Source organism: Capricornis sumatraensis, chromosome 19 (assembly GCF_032405125.1).
Source record: "Capricornis sumatraensis isolate serow.1 chromosome 19, serow.2, whole genome shotgun sequence".
Classification (NCBI taxonomy): Eukaryota; Metazoa; Chordata; class Mammalia; order Artiodactyla; family Bovidae; genus Capricornis; species Capricornis sumatraensis.
Genome location: NC_091087.1, coordinates 75,434,172 through 75,452,853, shown reverse-complemented (window position 1 = coordinate 75,452,853; position 18,682 = coordinate 75,434,172). Strand labels below are relative to the sequence as shown.

At 47.9% G+C, this 18,682-nt stretch overlaps 2 protein-coding genes across 2 annotated transcripts in view; one reads left to right on the top strand and one right to left on the bottom strand.

Moving 5' to 3' along the window:
• The window catches only part of TDRD9 (tudor domain containing 9), a 113,675-nt gene that overhangs the window by 90,980 nt on the left and 4,013 nt on the right, over positions 1-18,682 (bottom strand). Inside the window, exons 2-4 of the mRNA XM_068991288.1 lie at positions 13,838-13,863; positions 7,860-7,882; positions 5,179-5,253 (exon numbers count right to left, since the gene is read on the bottom strand). Of these exons, the coding sequence (XP_068847389.1) occupies positions 5,179-5,253; positions 7,860-7,882; positions 13,838-13,863 (124 nt within the window). The remainder of the gene's footprint in view (positions 1-5,178; positions 5,254-7,859; positions 7,883-13,837; positions 13,864-18,682) is intronic.
• On the top strand, positions 12,402-13,366 carry RD3L (RD3 like). Its single transcript, XM_068991289.1, has 2 exons — positions 12,402-12,700; positions 13,069-13,366. The coding sequence occupies exons 1-2, from the start codon at positions 12,402-12,404 to the stop codon at positions 13,364-13,366; spliced, it is 597 nt and encodes a 198-aa protein (XP_068847390.1).

Below are 18,682 nucleotides of genomic sequence, written 5' to 3'. Positions count from 1 at the left end.
TTCGGAAGCCGGAGCATGAGCCCAGCCACTCGCCATGGCCCCTCTGCCCCCACATCCCCGTGCCCACGCCCCGAGTCCTGCCCGGCTAGCCCCAGACCCGCTCCCCGCCATCACCAGCCAGTGCTGCCTGAACTTCACGAGCCCACACCGGCCCCTCCGATCCAGTCCCTCCGGTATGAGCAGAGCGGTCTCGTCAAAACACTCCTCACTCGACACTCCTCCCCTCAGACTCACCAGGATGAACCTAGAACCTCCAGCCCACCGCTGCCCGGAGCACTGGGACCAGAGCGCTCCGCCCTGGGCCGGCCCCGCCAGCAGCTGCGCCTGCATCTCCCCGACGAGCGCGCTCAGCTTCCCCGCTCCCGCGACAAGGACCCTGAGCCTCATGCTCACACCGCACACCTTGCCTCTCCCACGGCTCTGAGCATCCGAGGCCCACAGCAGTCTGGCTGGCTCCTTCTGCAGGCTCTGGGGAGGACCGAGCCCACACCTCTTCAGCTTCCGGAGGGCCTGCGTCCCCTGGCTTCCTGACCCCTACTCGAATCACGCAGCCCATGGCACCTGTCATCACACCCACTACTGACTCTGGGGAGAGCCCTGTGCTTACCCCAGGCCCACCCGGCAGCACCCCCACCTCAAGCTCCATAATGTCATCAGAGCTGCAAAGCTCCTTCTACTATGGACGCAGCACAGGCACCACCGCCCTGAAGATAAAGGTGTGGGCCTCTCGGGAGGGCTCTGACTCGGTCCCCCACTGCCCCCACTCAGGCCCCCCACACCCAGCAAGGCCGGCCCTCTCCCAGGCCTGGGGGCTTCCCTGGTGCCTCACCTGGGAAACAATCCACCTACAATGCGGGAGGCCTGGGCTCAATCCCTGGGCCTGGAAGATCCCCTGGAGAAGGGAAAGGCTACCCACTCCAGTCTTTTGACCTGTACAGTCCACGGGGGCGCAGAGTCGGACACGACTGAGCGCCTTGCACTCTCCCAAAGCTGGAGCCTCAGACTCTCCCCCGTTACAGCCCTTGGCACACATTCCCCGCCCCCCGATCCCCACGCTGCCTAGGTAACTTCTAAAACTTCTACTCATCCTTCAGCTCCAGTCCCGATTACGACTCTCCTGAACCCCAGCTCAAGTCACAGTCCTTGTCCCAGGCCACAGAGAGCTACGTCCCAGTGCATTCACCCCTAAACGCCCCCTTCGTGTAACTGTGTGCTCACACGACGGCCTCCCTGAGAGGAGAGGCCAGGCCCTTTCAGTTTCTGTTCCCACTGCTCCCCACGGTCCCTGGCTCACACCCTGATAAACACTGGCCTTGGAGTGAATCTTCCAAGTGCAGCCAAAGCTGTATGACTCCTTAGTGAAAATTCCCAAATATATTACAGGTGCCACACCCAGAGACTGCAAACAGCTTCAACTATGAACCCAAAGCAAAGGTTCCGAGAGCAGACACCGGGACTCGCAGGCATCCCTCTGCAGTCCAGTGGCTTCCACGCAGGGGCCAGCAGGAGCGCGCCGGGCGCTGCGTACGCAGGGGCAACAGGAAGGGCCCTGGCACCGAGTGCCGTCTTAAAACTAACACACCTCCCCATGAGACAGCAACGACGGCCGTCTGTCCACAGTAACACGCAGCTGTGGCAGGCTTCTAGCAACGTCTGCAGACTCCCTTACACGGGTCAAATCACCAGTCCTCACCTACGGCTGATTCATGCTGATGTCTGACAGGAAACAAGAAAATTCTGTAAAGCAACTATCCTTCAATTAGAAAAATAAATAAATATTTTTAAAATCACCAGTCTCCTGTTGATTCGAAAGGCGCCCCTTCCATAAGCAGAGACGCAATGAATGTTCCTGCAAGTACTGCGTTGTACTTTCCTTAGCGTAAGTAAACATCGGATCAAAGGACACACATGATCACCCTGAACAGTCACTTCTGGTAATAAGGTACTGCGCTGTTCAGACAAACATTCCCCCTGAGGACAACTAAAGATGCCAGATTAAATATACAAACATCATCTTTAAAAAGCCAAAAGTTTGGTGAGAGAGAGGAAAAACACCAGGGCAAAGTCTCTAACAAGGCTGGGACACAGAGAGGGAAACCAAGAACTCAAAGCTGCTTCTGCCTCAGGAGAAAGACCAACAAGGGGAAAGGAACCAGCAGGCAGAGTCCAAACACGAGAAACACAGGCCGAGCGAGTGTGGGGGTCTCCAGGATGACGGCTCGGAACGTTTCGGAATGGATGAAAGACAGCAGTATTCTATACTGTCAGCAAGTCCAAGTGAGGACCATTAAAAGGATTAACATATTTTTATATAGGGGCTGTATGTTGAAATTTTCAGAAAGGCTGAAAAGGAAAGTATTACTCAAATCCCAGCTTCTATCTCTACATCAGAGCGTGAGCACACAGGGTAGAAGGGGACAGAACTTCCTGACTGGCTGGGAGGAAGCTTGTGATGGGTAAGCTTTTGCAAACCAAAAAAATAAAAACTTACTTCTACCATATGAATCAGGCCTAATGCGAACAAGAAAACCCACACAGAAAAAGGGTGCGCGCTCACAGGAAGTGATGAGCTTAATGTAAACTCTGAACAGTTGCACCCATGGGAGGCGGAGAGACGAAAAAGGACTTCTTTCTTTTATTTCACACAATTATGTCTTACTTTAAATTTTGTTTTAATACAGTTATCCTTAAAACTATAATAATTTTTTTCACTAACTTTAATGATACAGATGATTTTTAAAAATAAAACAGAAAACTCACATTTATAGGCTAATGAACATCATTAAACTGCTACATGTGAGTAGATAAATTCGTTTCTCTTTTATGCACCTGAAATACTCTTTCACTTTCGTTTTTGAAAACTACTTTTGCCGGGTTCAGTGTTCAAGCCTGTTATTATTTTACAGATTTCACTCCACTCTATTCTTGCCCGCGTTGTTTCGATGAGAAATCTGGGATCATGTTCGTTCCTCTGTGCGTAATATGACTTTTCTTCTTGGCTACTTCCAAGAATTCTCTCTTTATCTTCGCTTTTGAGTTATTTGGTTATGCCATGTGTTAGTTCAGTTTTGTTCCTGTTTCTTGTGCTTACAGTTCGTTGAGATTCATTGATTAGTATGTTTGTAGTTTTCACCAAATTCAAAAAAAAATTCAGCCACTATTTCTTCAAATAGTTTTTTTTGTTCCTTCTTCCAATTTTGCCTCCCCTTTGGGATAACAAGTAAACACACACTTGAGACTTAAAGATTCTCCACAACTCACTGGTACCCTTAACTATTCACTTTTCACTTTTATCCTGTCTTCTCTCTGCATTTCATTTTCAGTTCAGTTCAGTCGCTCAGTCGTGTCCGACTCTTTGCGACCCCACGAATCGCAGCACACCAGGCCTCCCTGTCCATCACCAACTCCCGGAGTTCACTCAGACTCACGTCCATCGAGTTGGTGATGCCATCCAGCCATCTCATCCTCGGTCATCCCCTTCTCCTCCTGCCCCCAATCCCTCCCAGCATCAGAGTTTTTTACAATGAGTCAACTCTTCGCATGAGGTGGCCAAAGTATTGGAGTTTCAGCTTCAGCATCAGTCCTTCCAATGAACACCCAGGACTGATCTCCTTTAGGATGGACTGGTTGGATCTCCTCGCAGTCCAAGGGACTCTCAAGAGTCTTCTCCAACACCAAAGTTCAAAAGCATCAATTCTTCGGCACTCAGCTTTCTTCCCAGTCCAGCTTTCTTCACAGCTTTCCTCACAGTCCAGCTCTCAAACCCATACATGACCACTGGAAAAACCATAGCCTTGACTAGACGGACCTTAGTCAGCAAAGTGATGTCTCTGCTTTTGAATATGCTATCTAGGTTGGTCATAACTTTCTTTCCAAAGAGTAAGCATCTTTTAATTTCATGGCTGCAATCACCATCTGCAGTGATTTTAGAGCCCAAAAAAATAGTCTGACACTGTTTCCACTGTTTCCCCATCTATTTCCCATGAAGTGATGGGACCAGATGCCATGATCTTAATTTTCTGAATGTTGAGCTTTAAGTCAACTTTTTCACTCTCCTCTTTCACTTTCATCAAGAGGCTTTTTAGTTCCTCTTCACTTTCTGCCATAAGGGTGGTGTCATCTGCATATCTGAGGTTATTGATATTTCTCCCGGCAATCTTGATTCCAGCTTGTGCTTCTTCCAGCCCAGTGTTTCATAGTTTCTATTGCTATGCCTTCTGGTTCACTAATTGTTTCCTTTGCAAAATCTAATCTATCACTTTTTTTTTTTTTTTGCTGCAGGACATGTGGGATCTTAGTTCCCTGACCAGGGATCAAACCCGTGTCCCCTGCAGTGGAAGCAAGGAGTCTTAACCACTGGACTAACATAGATGTCTCCAGAGTTCTTTTTCCCTCATATGCAATAGCTTCCATCTCTAGAAGTTTAATTTGGGTCTTTAAAAAAATCTTTCAGGTCTATTTAACTTTTTTAATGTATGATGTAGTTATAAAAACTACCTACCAATAAATGTTTTTATCTAATACCAACACCTGTGTCAGTTCTTGGTGAGTTTTGATTGACTGATTCTTCTTAACCAAGGATATATTTTCCTGCTTCTTTGCATACCTGTTCTTTCCAATTGAATTTTCATCAAGATATGGTTTATATACCATAAACCCAGCTTTTTAAAGTACAGAACTGGTTAGAGTCTGTTCACACAGTTACACAGTTGTTGCTGTTACTGCTGGTTAGTCACTTGGTTGTGTCTCACTCTTTTTATGACCAGAGGAGCCAGGCTCCTCTGTCCATGGGATTTCCCAGACAAGAAGACTGGAGTGGGTTGCCATTTCCTTCTTCTAATAATAACTTTAATAACAATTTTAAGTATTTCAAATTAACAGTAAGGTAAGGGACCATCAGTAGTCTTCCAAAAGGCAAAGTATTTAGACACTATACTTAAAAGAGAAAAAAATGAGCAACTTACAACCCATCACACACTCACAATTTATAATCTATCATATACTCACTCCCCTAAAAATCCTGAATTAACATGCAACATGGATTCTTCATTGATCAAAATATTAATACATTTTTTAAGACTTTTAAGAATTTAATGTTGTGAACAACTTAAATATATTTCATGATATTTAAACATACCTGTTTTATCTGACCCACTGATTAAGTGATCAAGGAAATACAGATAAAATTCTTGTGCTTCAAGTTGTCTGTATTTGTCAACGTACTCCATTTCCGCGCTCTTTTCACCCAGGAGCCTGCAAAGAATATTAAAAGTTACAAAAGGCCTATAAAAAGTATACTGTTTATAAAAAGCCAAGAAATTTCCATATGCTAAGAGAATTCTTGAATAGCTAACTTTTACATTAAGCCCTATAACAAAGATTGCAAATCACCCATAAACAAATGAAAATACAATCAAATTCACTCAGTCATCAAAGAGATACAAATTAAAGCAATGAGAAAGTTTTTTCATCCTTCAAATTGGCGAAAAGAACAAGTGGACTCAGATTCTGAGAAGGGGGTGGTAACGAGACGCAGCCACTTACTCTGCAGGGCAATCTACCAGTGTCTGTTGCACTCCCTCCATGCCTTCCCCGAGAGCAGTGCTGCACCTGCAGGCAGGGGAGTATGAGCCCAGATGCACACGGAGGCTGCAGGGTCTCAGAACGAGCCTCCGCAACAAGGCTCACTTTTCTATGAGGGTTCTTTTGAACTAGAGGCAGTCAAGACACTACAGGTTCAGAGAGAACAAACGCAAAACATTCTCTGATGTAAATCACAGCAATGTCTTCTTAGGTCAGTCTCCCAAGGCAACAGAAATAAAAGCAAAAGTCAACAAATGGGACCTAATCAAACTTACAAGCTTTTGCAAAGGAGATGAAACCAAGAAAACACAATTTACAGAATGGGAGAAAATATTTGCAAATAATTCAACCAACAAGGGCTTAATTGCCAAACTATACAAACAGTTCACACAGCTCAATTTAAAAGAAAAAAAAAAAAACAGTAAAAAAAAAAATGGCAAAAGACCTGAATAAACATTTCTCCAAAGACAACATCCAGATGGCCAACAGGCACATGAAAGGGTGCTCAACAGTGATAACTGTGAGAGAAATGCAAGTCAAAACAACAGTGAGCACCACCCCACACCAGTTAGAATGGCCATCATCAAAAAGTCTACATATAACAGGGAGAGCTCTGGCAGTCCAGCGGTTCAGAACCTGCCTTCCAATGCAGGGGACACGGGTTCAGTGCCACAGCTACTGAGCCTGCGGGCCACACCTAAGACCTGACACAGCCAAATCGTTTCCTTCTAAAGTCCACGTGCAACAAACACGGGAGAGGGTGTGGAAGAAGGGGACCCTCCTACCCCGTCAGTGGGAATGCAAAACGGTGCGGCCACTGCGGACAACAGTCTGAGGCTTCTTTAAAAACAGGAGTTACTGTATGATCCTGCGATCCCATTCCTGGGCACATACCCAGAAAAGAACTCTAAATCTGAAAAAATACATGCACCCCAGTGTTCAAAGCGGCAGTATTTGCAATAACCAAGACACTACTTTGCTGACAAAAGTCCGTCTAGTCAAAGCTATAGCTTTTCCAGTAGTCACATATGGATGTGAGAGTTGGACCATAAAGTAGGCTGAGGGTCAAAGTACTGATGCTTTTGAACTCTGGTGTTGGAGAAGACTCTTGAGAGTCCGTTGGAGACTGCAAGGAGATCCAACCAGTCAATCGTAAAGGAAATCAGTCCTGAATATTCACTGGAAGGACTGATGCTGAAGCTGCAACTCCAATACTTTGGCCACCTGATGCAAAGAGCCGACTCACTGGAGAAGATCCTGATGCCGGGAAATACTGAAGGCAAAAGGATACAGGGATGACAGAGCGAAGAGATGGTTAGCTGGCATCACCGACTCAACAGACACGAGCCTGAGCAAGCTCTGGAAGTTGGTGATGAACAGGGAAGCCTGGCGTGCTGCAGTCCATGGGGTCGCAGAGAGTCGGACACGACTGAGCAACTGAACAGAAGACATGAAAGCAACCCAAATGACCATCCGCAGAGGAACGGATAAAGAAAACGTGGTTGGGGGGATAAATTACACAGGGGACACTCAGGCAAAGACCAGACAGAAACGAAGGCTGGGCAGCTCAGGAAAGCAGGAGCCCTGAGGCCAAAGTCCCAGGAAGGTGGGCAGGAGGCCCATGTGGCTCCAGCAGAGAAAGCCCGGTGGGGGTGGAGGGCTGGAGGTGCAGAAGGGCCAGGGATCCGGGCGGAGGGGAACCAGGGGACCGGCAGGGGCTAATCCTAAAGATTTTGGCCTTTGCTCTGAGTGAGGTGAGTCTGGCGCATAGACAGAGAAACGACAATGCCTGACTCCTATTCTAACAGGATGGCTCTGACCGGGTGAACTGGGGGCGGAATGATGGGTGCTCAGACACAGCAGAAAAGCGGGGAGACCACCTAACAGAGCACCATATGACCAAGGCCAGAGCTGACATCGCTCCGACCAGAGGGGCAGCGGCAAAAGTGGGGCCCATAGAACATGCTGTCAGTATTAGACCCAGCGTACGCAAAATGACCGGCTTCCCTGGCAGCTCAGGTGGGAAAGAATCCGCCTGCAACCCAGGAGACCTGGGCTGGGAAGACCCCTGGAGGAGGGCACGGCAACCCACTCCAGTCTTCTTGCCTGGAGAATCCCATGGACAGAGGAGCCTGGTGGGCCACAGTCCATGGGGTCACAGAGTCAGACAGGACTGAGTGATGGAGGAGTCAAGAATGAGTTCAAGGCTCCAGCTCCCAGCTGGACGGGTAAGCATCTGCACCCGCACAGGAGGCAGCTGCGAGTCCCGCCAGAACGCCTCAACAGCCGCTGCGGGACGCTGACCAGCAAGCGGAACCGGGCAGACTGGGGAGAGACGAGAGTGCAGAGCGCGCACCAGGCGCAGTGTGTCGTGCTTAGCTCTGGCAGCCCCTGGCCTGAACTCCCCACACTGCAAAACACACGTGGGCCCTGGCACAGGGTGTGGGGGGACTGATTTCCTTTAGGATGGACTGGTTTGCAGTCCAAGGGACTCTCAGGTCTTCTCCAGGACCACAATTCGAAATCATCAATTCTTTAGCACTCAGCTTTCTTTATGGTCCAGCTCTCACATCTGCACATGACTACAGGAAAAACCACCACTTTGACTACGTGGACCCTTGTCGGCAGCACAAACTCTCACGGCCCTTTTTCTTGGTCTATCCACTGCTCGGCCTAGAGGGCAGAGGCTGCTGCAGGAAGTGCTTGGCAAACAGGACAAGAAAGCCCCCGCTTCTGGCCAGAGGACTGGGAGAGGGAGGCCCTGGGCAGGACAGCGCCCCTGGGACACTGCAGACCCCCGGGAACCTCTAGGAACCGCTGTGCTCACCCGGGCTGGGCGCGGCACCAAGCCCAGACAGCCTGGCATGGACTTGGAGAACTGATCCAGACAGCCCTGCCGAGGCTCGGAGGCCCCGACGGGCCCCGGATCGCTGCCCACAGGTGGCCGGGTGGAACCTGCAGCCCCACAGGGTGTGACCAGACCCAGGGCCCATGATATGATGATACTCCAAGCGCCCAGGGCACGCCCACAGGGACCGCGCTGGGAGCCGTCAGGAGCGCTCCTGGGCGAAGCGACGACCACTGACTTTGGATAATGGCTATCCAACCTGGGGACCCCCCACCTCACACCAACTGCAAATCAACTCCAAACCAACTCTACAGCCAGGAGGTACTTATTTTTTAAGCCTAAAACGCTGATCTTCCGCTATGTCATAACTATGGAATAAAGAAGGCTTTAAACAAGAACAGAAAAAAGGGAAATATTAATGAACAAGTTATAAAGCCTGTGACGATGTCTACAGAGGCAAAGGGCAAGGACAGAGGTCACGTGAGAGCAGTGACCCAGGCACGCTGCGAGTCCCCGCCCGTCAGGAAGACCCGAGCACAGCCCAGCAGAGAGGCGGCTTTTAACGTGGCCCGCCGTATGGAGGGAGTAATACAGGGAAAAGAAATCCAACATCGGCTTCTCAAATGCTGACTGCATCTTTAATAGTCAAAAAATAAAAAATAAAAACCACCAATAATCAGAACTTTGAGATCCGTAGCAAAGGAATTAAAAACCGGAAGATGGCAGTCTCCTTACAATGAAAACCTTCCTTTAATTGCAGCACAAAGCTGCTGAGAACTGTATGAGGCGGCCGGGCGTAAATACATAAAATCTGCATATATGCAATCTGGCTCCTTAGCCCGCCCTTCAGGATTCCAAAACTTTGTCTTTTCAGACTTAAATTTAAGTACTTCCTTGTGCATCTCACACTTTTACACACACGCACACTAGGGATGATACGATCCTCTCTCACCGTCTTATAAAGCTTTCTACAGCTCAGCCAAGATGTGGCCTGAAAGCCATGGCAGGGACCAGAACGCAGCCACCTTCACACTCAAGTCTCATGTCTTCCACACAAACCAGCCTCCCGGGGTTGCAATCAATTAGAAAAACTCACTCATTCAACTCACTAAAATGTTTGATGAATAAAATCCAACATTATTCTGATTATACTCTGATGAACAGGCAGGACTAACGCAAAGGTACTTCCTTACCCGGATCTACAAATACTTCTGTTCTCTATCTACATCACAGTAGGGGAACTGCTGTAATCAGAGAATGACATTTGGGCTCTATTTCACTCTAATGACCTCGGGAGCTAGGACAGAAAAAACAAAATTTATAATACTCCCGGCGGCACTCCCTAAGCATTAGAAAAACTGGCTTGTCCGAGGAAGATCACAGGGAAATGAACTGAATGTGAGTCAGGGTGGTGGGGACGCTCTGTGAAGGTCAGACTTGGGCAAGCCCCGATGGCCAGCTAGGTGCTAGCAGGTCAAGGGGAGGCGAGAGACCGCCCCTCGAGAAGTTCTCTGTGTGGCTTGCTCAATGACCCTTAGGTCTCTGCTCCGAGGACAGCCCGTCCTCAGGAAGGCCTTCCCCGACCCCTGCAGCCAACCAGGGAGGGCTCGACTGTGCCAGGACCACCACACCGACCCCTCGGGGACTCGGGTTCGTCTGCCCACGGGGCCCGCAGGTCAGGGCACGATCAGTCTGTCCACCGCTGCCCCCCACGCGCCCCCAGTCCCCGACATGCACCGGGGCTGGCACAGTCGGGCACAGTCAAGGGTACCTGCTGAGAGGAGAGCCGCAACCCCAGCGGGGGCAGAACGGACCTGGTCGCAAAGGACGGGAGTATAGCAGTGGGGAGAAACACGACCAGAGCCAAGCAAACAGGCGTCAGGGGAAAATGGTGTTTTTCCCTCAGACCGAAGAAAAAGTTAGTTGGTATTTAAACTGGGCGCTGAAGAAGAGAGTTACAGTATAGGAACACGGAAAAGAAAGACAAGCCCCGCAGCAGAGCCAGCGTGAGCGCAGCTGAAGGGCCAGAGCCGGGCACGCGCGGGACAGACACCGGTGTGCGTGCAAGCCAGCCCGGGACAGAAACGCAGGTCATCTTCCACACCCAGTGCAGCTCTGAGGCTGCAGAGGCAAACACGAAGGACGAAAGCGCCGACGAGGAGGTTAGTCAAAGGGAGAAGCCGCATGGTTCACGCTGCCGTCAGGAGGAAATCCGAGAGGACAGTTCTGTCACGAGAAACTTTCCTCCCGTCCTTCACACAGCGCTACACACGATGCAATGTGAAAACCTGCTCGTTGCAGATAATGAATCCTGACATCTGGGTTTCCTAACATGTGAGAGACAGGAGCTGCAGGGTGACCACACGCATCCCTCTCCATCGCGTGTGACACGCAGGTCTGATGCGGGCGAACGAGGTCTACTCATCACAGTTCAGTTGAAGGAAAGAGCAACACAAGAAACAAATAGAAAAGGGAAGCGCTGCGCAGTCATTTAACACAGACCTAGAGAGTCAAGAACCTGTCCACACCTGAGGGAAGGACACACAGGCGCTCGGACAGAAAATCCTCACGAGGACCTTACACGCCGGCGCTCACCCGAAGAGGACGTGCAGGTCTCACTTTCAGCTCCAGAAGAACACAGAGATTATTTTCTATAATGAATTGTAAGATTTTGTTTACAACTTTATATGTTCTTATGTCTCTTTTTTCTGACCTTAATCAATAGATTCACTTATCACCATGCTTCTAGAGATTACAAAGTATTAAGTTATCTGCTTCAGTGTATGTAATATCATATGTAATGCGTTGCAACTTGTTTAAATATACAAATTTAAATACTATTTAGAAAGAAAACAGAATGTGTACAGAATGTAACATTTGCTAATATCTAGCATTCTCTGCCTATTTTGCGCAATTGTAACATGTTTCCTCAGAGTGTAGATCGTGTGTATCTTGTGCAAAGAGTCAAGTCCGATCCCTTCCCCATGCTTTCATTAGCGGGGACAGTGACCTGGCTTCTAAATGGCCTGAAAGTTAAGCTGAAGAATAAAAGCAACATGGTTATTTTTAGAGCTCTCCAGGCATAAAAATGCAGCACTAAACTGTGGCCCGCAGCTCCGCACAGCAGAGCGTCACATCACGCGGCAGTCTTCACTTTAGCTGGGAGCGCATCTGCGGTGCTTCAGACGACCTTTCTTCATCTCTTCACCAGGGATATGTCTAAACGCATTTAGGACCAGAATCCGTAGCTGCCGGCATCTTTTTCAAAGAGACTGAGCTACGTTCAAAAGGCAAAGCGTTATATAATTTGTAAAGATTAAATAGTAAGTTATTTTTGTCATTTCTTCTAGGCTACTTACAAGGTGAATTAAGGAGCATTCTCTCCAAATGAAGACATCACAGCCTCATTCCTGACACAGAAAGTTATTTATTTTGAAGACGGCTTCAGTGGGGAAAGGAGGCGGCTCATTCTCTCAACAGGGGGCCCACCCAAGAGGAGGAGACGTGCCTGTGTGAAGCACAGCTCCATCACCAATTCAAGTGAACTCTTTAGCAACAGGCCACGTTGGACCCAGCAACTTCACAGGTAACCTTTAAACCTTTTCTGTATAAAACCTTAGCCAGAAGTATGTTTGCAGACAGCACTTTCCTATATGTTAGTATTATAGAGCCCCCTAAGAACCTTTAACAGCAAGTGTTGGTGTTATTTTCAGAAAGCGTTCAGTCTGTAGATTATCTCTGACTGTGTTTCATTCCTGCTTAGCGACATAAAAGTATTTCGAAAGCCTGGTTTTGGGCACTGACCTAGTTAGAAATAATCCGTTCTAATCTTATTCTGACCTGTATATCTACCCAGTGAAAAATTCATGCACTTTTCTGGCAAATTTACTGTAAAGAAACAAATATTTGCTGATCAGAGCCGTAACATTTTATGCAAGTAAACAAGTGAAAGCTTTTCCACAGGCTTAAAATGCCATTTTTTGGCTGGATGAAATGGCCAAAATATGATTCCTACAAATCCACACACTACCCTGACTCAGATGTAGTGACCAAGACTCTGCTTCGGGAATTAAAGTGGCATCTGAAGGAACGGGAGAGACTGATACAAGAGATCGAAAATGAGCAAAAAGTGAAAAAAACAGGTGTGGATTACAACTGGCTGAGAAGCTGCCAGAATCCCCACACAGCCATTCCAGCTACAGAACAAAGACAACTCGAGGTTCTCTGCTCACAGGTTCAACCTTGTCAAACGGGAACTGTTCTCAGCAGGTAAAATACTATATTCTCTTCTCGTGATGTCTGCTGTCAACTCTTAAGCTCCTCTTATATTTAGAGTGGAAATCGTTATTTATCATATAAATCCTTTAACCGTGTGTATCAAATAATCAGCAACCAAAATCCTTAAGAATGGGCTGGACAAGAAAAAAAAAATCTGTTGATATCTCACTGGCTAGGAAATGTTTTAAAGTCACTTTCAAAATTTCTTCACTAGAAGCATAATTTTAAAGCAATGTGCAGTTTATGCTAAAGATGGATGACTACTATATGAGCACATTACTTAGGCTGAATTTTTGAGACAAAGGGTTATGACAAAAGAGATTTTCTGAACTGAATACTCATAAGTGCTTTGCCTCTAGATTTCGAGAAGTTCTGGCAGAAAATGATGTACTGCCATGGGAAATCGTCTACATCTTCAAGCAAGTTCTGAGAGACTTCCTGAGCAGCGCTGACGGGAGCAGTCAGCAGGAGAGCCTGGAAGGGTCCCCGAGCGCAGCCTGCGCTGTACGCTCCGTGACCCCCGGGGGCAGCTCCGAGGGTGCTGAGAAAGATGAAATCCCCACCATCTCAAGCTATGTAGACAGAAACACAAAGAACAGGTTCCCGACATTCTCACATCGAATATGGAACCTACCGTACTACTACCCATCAAGTTAAGTTACCTATACCCAGAGAGAAGAGTTTTTTGGTGACCAGCTTAGCATCAGAACTCTTAACATTAAGAGAAAGTGATGTGACTTAATGCTCCTCTTTGTTGCAAGATCAGAAGCTAAAATTTCTGTGACGTAGTCAATATCTGAAATAGTGTTCCTTTTCTAGCCACTTTTAAAATGCAATGTTTTCACTGAACAGGATGCTTTTAACTAAAATATTTCCTAAATATTTTGAAAAACTGTTTGAAGTATTTTCTTATACCTCAAACACAACTCACAGGAACTAAGTTTTATTCTGAAATTTGAAATATGAAATTTATATGAAAGTATGAAGTATAACATTTGACAAATTAACTTTGACATTAACTTTGACTTTTCTTGTAAAAGGAAGCTATGTATTGAATAAAATAAATGATTGATGTGAATCTTATCTTTACAATATAAGACTGGATCAATCATGCTCTGTGGGGGAGGCGGCAGGGAAGGAGGAAACGACGGGTGCTCTGCAAGCAAAGCAGTGCTTCATCTCAACACTCAGAGTCATCTTTAATCTCAGCCAACATTAAGAGACACTACTGGGCGACTTCACTTTCACTTTTCACTTTCATGCACTGGAGAAGGAAATGGCAACCCACTCCAGTGTTCTTGCCTGGAGAGTCCCAGGGACAGGGGAGCCTGGTGGGCTGCCGTCTATGGGGTCGCACAGAGTCAGACACGACTAAAGCAACTTAGTAGCAGTAGCAGCAGCAACATTAAGAGAAGCATAAAAAACACAGATCTATATTATGAATAAAAAGAAATGAACTGGTTTAACAACACTGGTAACTGCTACTCTCAAAGAAAAACAATCAATGCTGATCTACACTTTAAACCAATACTGTGTTAGTCGCTCAGTCGTGTCCAACTCTTTGCAACCCCACGGGCTATAGCCCGCCAGGCTCCTCTGTCCGTGGAATTCTCCAGGCAAGAATACTGGAGTGGGCAGCCGTTCCCATCTCCAGGCCATCCTGGTGTCAACATGACCAGGGCTTAATAAGACAAGGCAAACAGAAATACACCCCAAGCAAATTTAAAATAAAGACACCTTTCACTCCTGTTCCCTTTATGTTCCGCTTTCAGAACATAACTATGGCTTCTTCCATCACTGTAAGAGTTCACAGAGTGAGAACTATTTGTGGGAAAGAGAAATGTTCCCCAAAGTGCACAGCTGCTCACTGAGCAGTGAATGTAGGAAGCAGAAAACAAGAGGTTCAATACTGCATCAACAATGGAAACAGGATTTTCATTTAATTTTTATGGGAGTCTAGTTGGTTTACGACGTTGTGTTGGTTTCTGCTATACAGCAAACTGAATCAATTACACATAAGCATAGATCCACTCTTTTTAGATTATTTTCCCATAAAGACCATTACAGAGTATTGAGTACATTTCCCTATGCTATATGGTAGGTCCTCACAGAATTTTTGTTTTAAATAGAATCTGGAGTTTGTCTATGAAACTCAGTACTAGAACTGGCAGCCTCACCATATCAGAAAAAACACACCATGAAGAGGTTTAAAACATCTTCCTCCCACAAAGGCACCTCAAACAGTCACTGCACAAAAGAAATGACCAAGTCTACAGCACTTTCAAGAAAGGGCAATCCTCTCTGTCCAGAAGGGAAGAAAATAAAATTTTAAATATAGTTCCTATCAAAAAGCTTACAGTGACTGAAGAGGCTGTAGATGGTAGGTCATCCCAGTGGCGCAGGAAGAAGACGGACCCACCCCACTGAGTCACCCACAAGGCGTGAGCCATCCGCTCCCCAGACTGTCAGCGAGTGGGAAAACGCACCGACTTGGGCATTCTCAGTTTCCACCTCCCACTTTCGTCTTTGGCAATAAGCTAATAACGATGGTTCCCGTGTCAGTATCAGTGTATATAACTTAAAACTAGAGTTGTTTCTTAAAAACTGACAAATCAAGCAGAAATTATAACACAAATAACTCCCTGAAATATTACTAGATCCACACATTTATGCGCTGGGCTATTTATAGTACTTTAAATCAGCAAAAGAATGAGGATTGAAAATATAAGTGGGGTACAAATGGGGGAGAGGAAAGCTTCAGGTATGGTTTACAAAGATGAAGTGTCGGCATGGCAGCTAAGTTTGAGCTTGGTAACAGTAAGGAATACACACACTAAGCCACTAACAGGACTCTGGTAGCCTGACACACAGCCAGCTCTCAGAAGGCGGCATTGTTCCCCAGCGTGGTCCACCTAAGAGCAGGCAGCCATGCCTCTCCAAGCAGGCGCTGTGCTGAGCACCGCCTGTGTGTCTCACTCAATCCTGGACTCGAAAGCAGGTGACGCTGTTCCCGTCGGACAGATGAGCAGATGGCCTCAGGCCTGCTCAACGGTTCCCCAACAGCACAGAGATGCTGACTGGCAGAGCGGGGATGCACGTCAGCCTGGCAGGCCCCTCCAGCCCCAAATGCACACAGCCGGTTGCCTACCTGACACCTCCTCTTGGAGGCCCACAGGCAACTTAAAATCAACATGCTCTAAACCAAAATCACAGAGGTTCGCTAACAGGATAAATAAAATGCAAGAAAGGAACAGAGGAATCCAAACAGCACATTTACAGACTAAAAGCATAACTCAACCCTTCACCCAGTGCTTTCCAGTCACTTCTCAGGAAATGACACTACTACCCATCCATCCAATTTTATAAGCCGGACATCTCAGAATCATTCTGATCCCCTTGCTTTGGTGGAGGAGCCAAAAAACACATCACAAACAAGACTGTGTGTGACGGTATACACCGTGAAACACACTTACTCTGGAAATACTTTGTGGTACAGTTGCCAGGGTATTACACACACACACACCCCCCCACCCCCCGCCCCAACCTGAGGGAAATCAGCTCTGGTCAGAGGAGTAAAGACAGATTTCAGGCTTTATTCAAGATAGGAGCAAATGAGGAAGCAACCCTCATCATTTTTAGAATAAAAATAAGTGGGACCCACAAAGACAATTCATCCCCTCAGACACCTGAGTTCCTGCTACATGCCAAGTACTGTGCTGGGGTGGAGACTCATTGAAAATCTCCACCCTCAAGAGTTACGTGGGGAAAACAACACAAAATAATTCCTTGAGAGCACTAAGAGACACACTCAGTACACTAAGCACGCGCGATGTGAAACAGGCTCTCCTGCTTGCCTTTCCTCGGACCCTGCCAGTGCTTCTTCCCAGCCGCCTTTGCACATTTTATCTTAAAACCTCTAAATGAGCGCGTGCTCCCGGCCTGGGGCTCCATCACCCAGAGCCTTAAACTCCCACTGGTCCAGCCCCACAGCGAGGCTTCTCTCCTCGACTCCAGACTACCTGCACTTACCGTTATCTAATAGGAATTTCAAAGTTAGTACGTTCACGGTCAAGCTCCTGGTGTTCCCCCACGCCAGTTCTTCCTGCAGTCCAGCCTTCCTCAGCGGATGGCAACAGCTTCCAAGGGCTCGGCCAGAAACCAGATGTCACCCGTGCCTGCTTCCCACTCCCATTCTGTATCTGATCCGGCTAGAGTGCCAGCCTCTTAATAACACATCCTGGATCCCACCGTCGCTCACCACCTCCATCGCCACTGTCCTGGTCTATATGCCTGTCCTCCCTCCTGCTTGGATGCTGCGTTTCTGAGGACTCTTCAGAGAAACAGAGCCAACAGGATATGCATTGATAAAGTTGATACCTGACTTCCCTGTTTCTGCCCTGGGCCCCATTCAGTTCATTCAACTGGCAGCCATCCTGCTGGAGTGGGAACCACAAGGGGTAGCCACGCACAGAGCCTCCAGGTGCCCTCCAGTGACCCCGGACAGCTCGGGTTGGGCAGCTTCTCACTGAGACCACAGACGAAACTCGTGACCTGGCGCCTGCTCCCACCGGACCCCCCTCCTCTCCATCAGCCAACCCCAGCTGCTCATGGAAGACACAGACACTCAAGTACTTTCCCAACAAATGGGGAAATTACCTAACAATTTACATCCGTTAAACAGAAGGTTTTTTAAAAACAGGGAATTCATAGGTCAAGAGAAAACAGAACTTCTTGGACGGTAACACGGGCCAACACTAACATCTATGCAAGGCCTAGACACGGAAAGGCAGGGCCGAAAGGAAAAGGTCACATGTTGTGGAGTCAAACACACCCACTGTCCAGCCTATCAGATACCGCGCTGGGAGCAGCTTCTCAACACAGCTGAGGAAGCCAAGGGGCAGCTCTAAGACAGGACCAGCCTCGTCTGTCAGAAGGACGGACTGCTAGTGCGGCCTTGTCACGTGCAAAATGCCCAACGCAGCAGGCACTCAATCGACAGTCCGGCACACCAGGAAGGAAATGGGAAATTAAGAAACAGGAAACTGGATAAAGGCGCCAGACGACGGCAATCTGAAAGCTTCCGCAGCAGCACCTCCGGGATCAAGCACACCTTAAGGTGCTGGAGAGTCAAGAGATATAAAAGTGGGAGCTAAGCAAGATCGCAGTGAGCCACGAGTCTGGGAGCTTTGCAGACAGAGGCCAGGCCACACACAGACCAGCCCTGGGCAGGGGTGGGGGGGGATGGTGGGGGGGGGCCAGCTCCCAGCCTCGAGCTGAGGGCCAGGCCCTGAGTTCCAAAGGGAAGCCCGCAGACAACTGTGGAGGGAAACGCTCAGATGCCTATCACAGTCACAAAGTATTTCCTTTTTCACATGCCAAGGTGAAGAAAGGCAATGTAAAAATAAAAGAAAACATCCCACAATCAGCACAAAGGAGCAAAAACACAATACCATGTGGAAAACAAGACAGGAGGAAATCCATATCACTGACGCATCATCTGCCAACCATTCACCTACCCACCCGGCTCTGCCACCCCTCCCAGCTCGGGGCCATCTCTGACCACTCACCACAGGGCCTCAGGTGCGGCTTCCTTCCAGAAGGAAACGCACACCGTGACCGTGCTCACCACCCAGACATGCATCCATCTCACAGAGCAACTCTTATCTCAACTATTGTGATCCATACTGGAACTTTCTGTTGCTCCGTTTTTAAATGCTAGGGGTCACGACTCCTGCGGCTCACTGAACTGACTTAGCACCACCCACAGACTAAACTCCAATGACGCATGCGTGCTACTCTTCCCACCTGAGGGACGGATCCCCTCTAGTACGGTTTCACTGTGTGACACCCTACACTGATAAAGCCTGTCTTCCTCTGCATCAAATGTTTTCTCACAACATCGAAACTCTCCTGCACAGAGAAGACATCAGTCGGAAGCCTCTGAGTGGCCGCTGTACCAGGCGACAGCTTCTC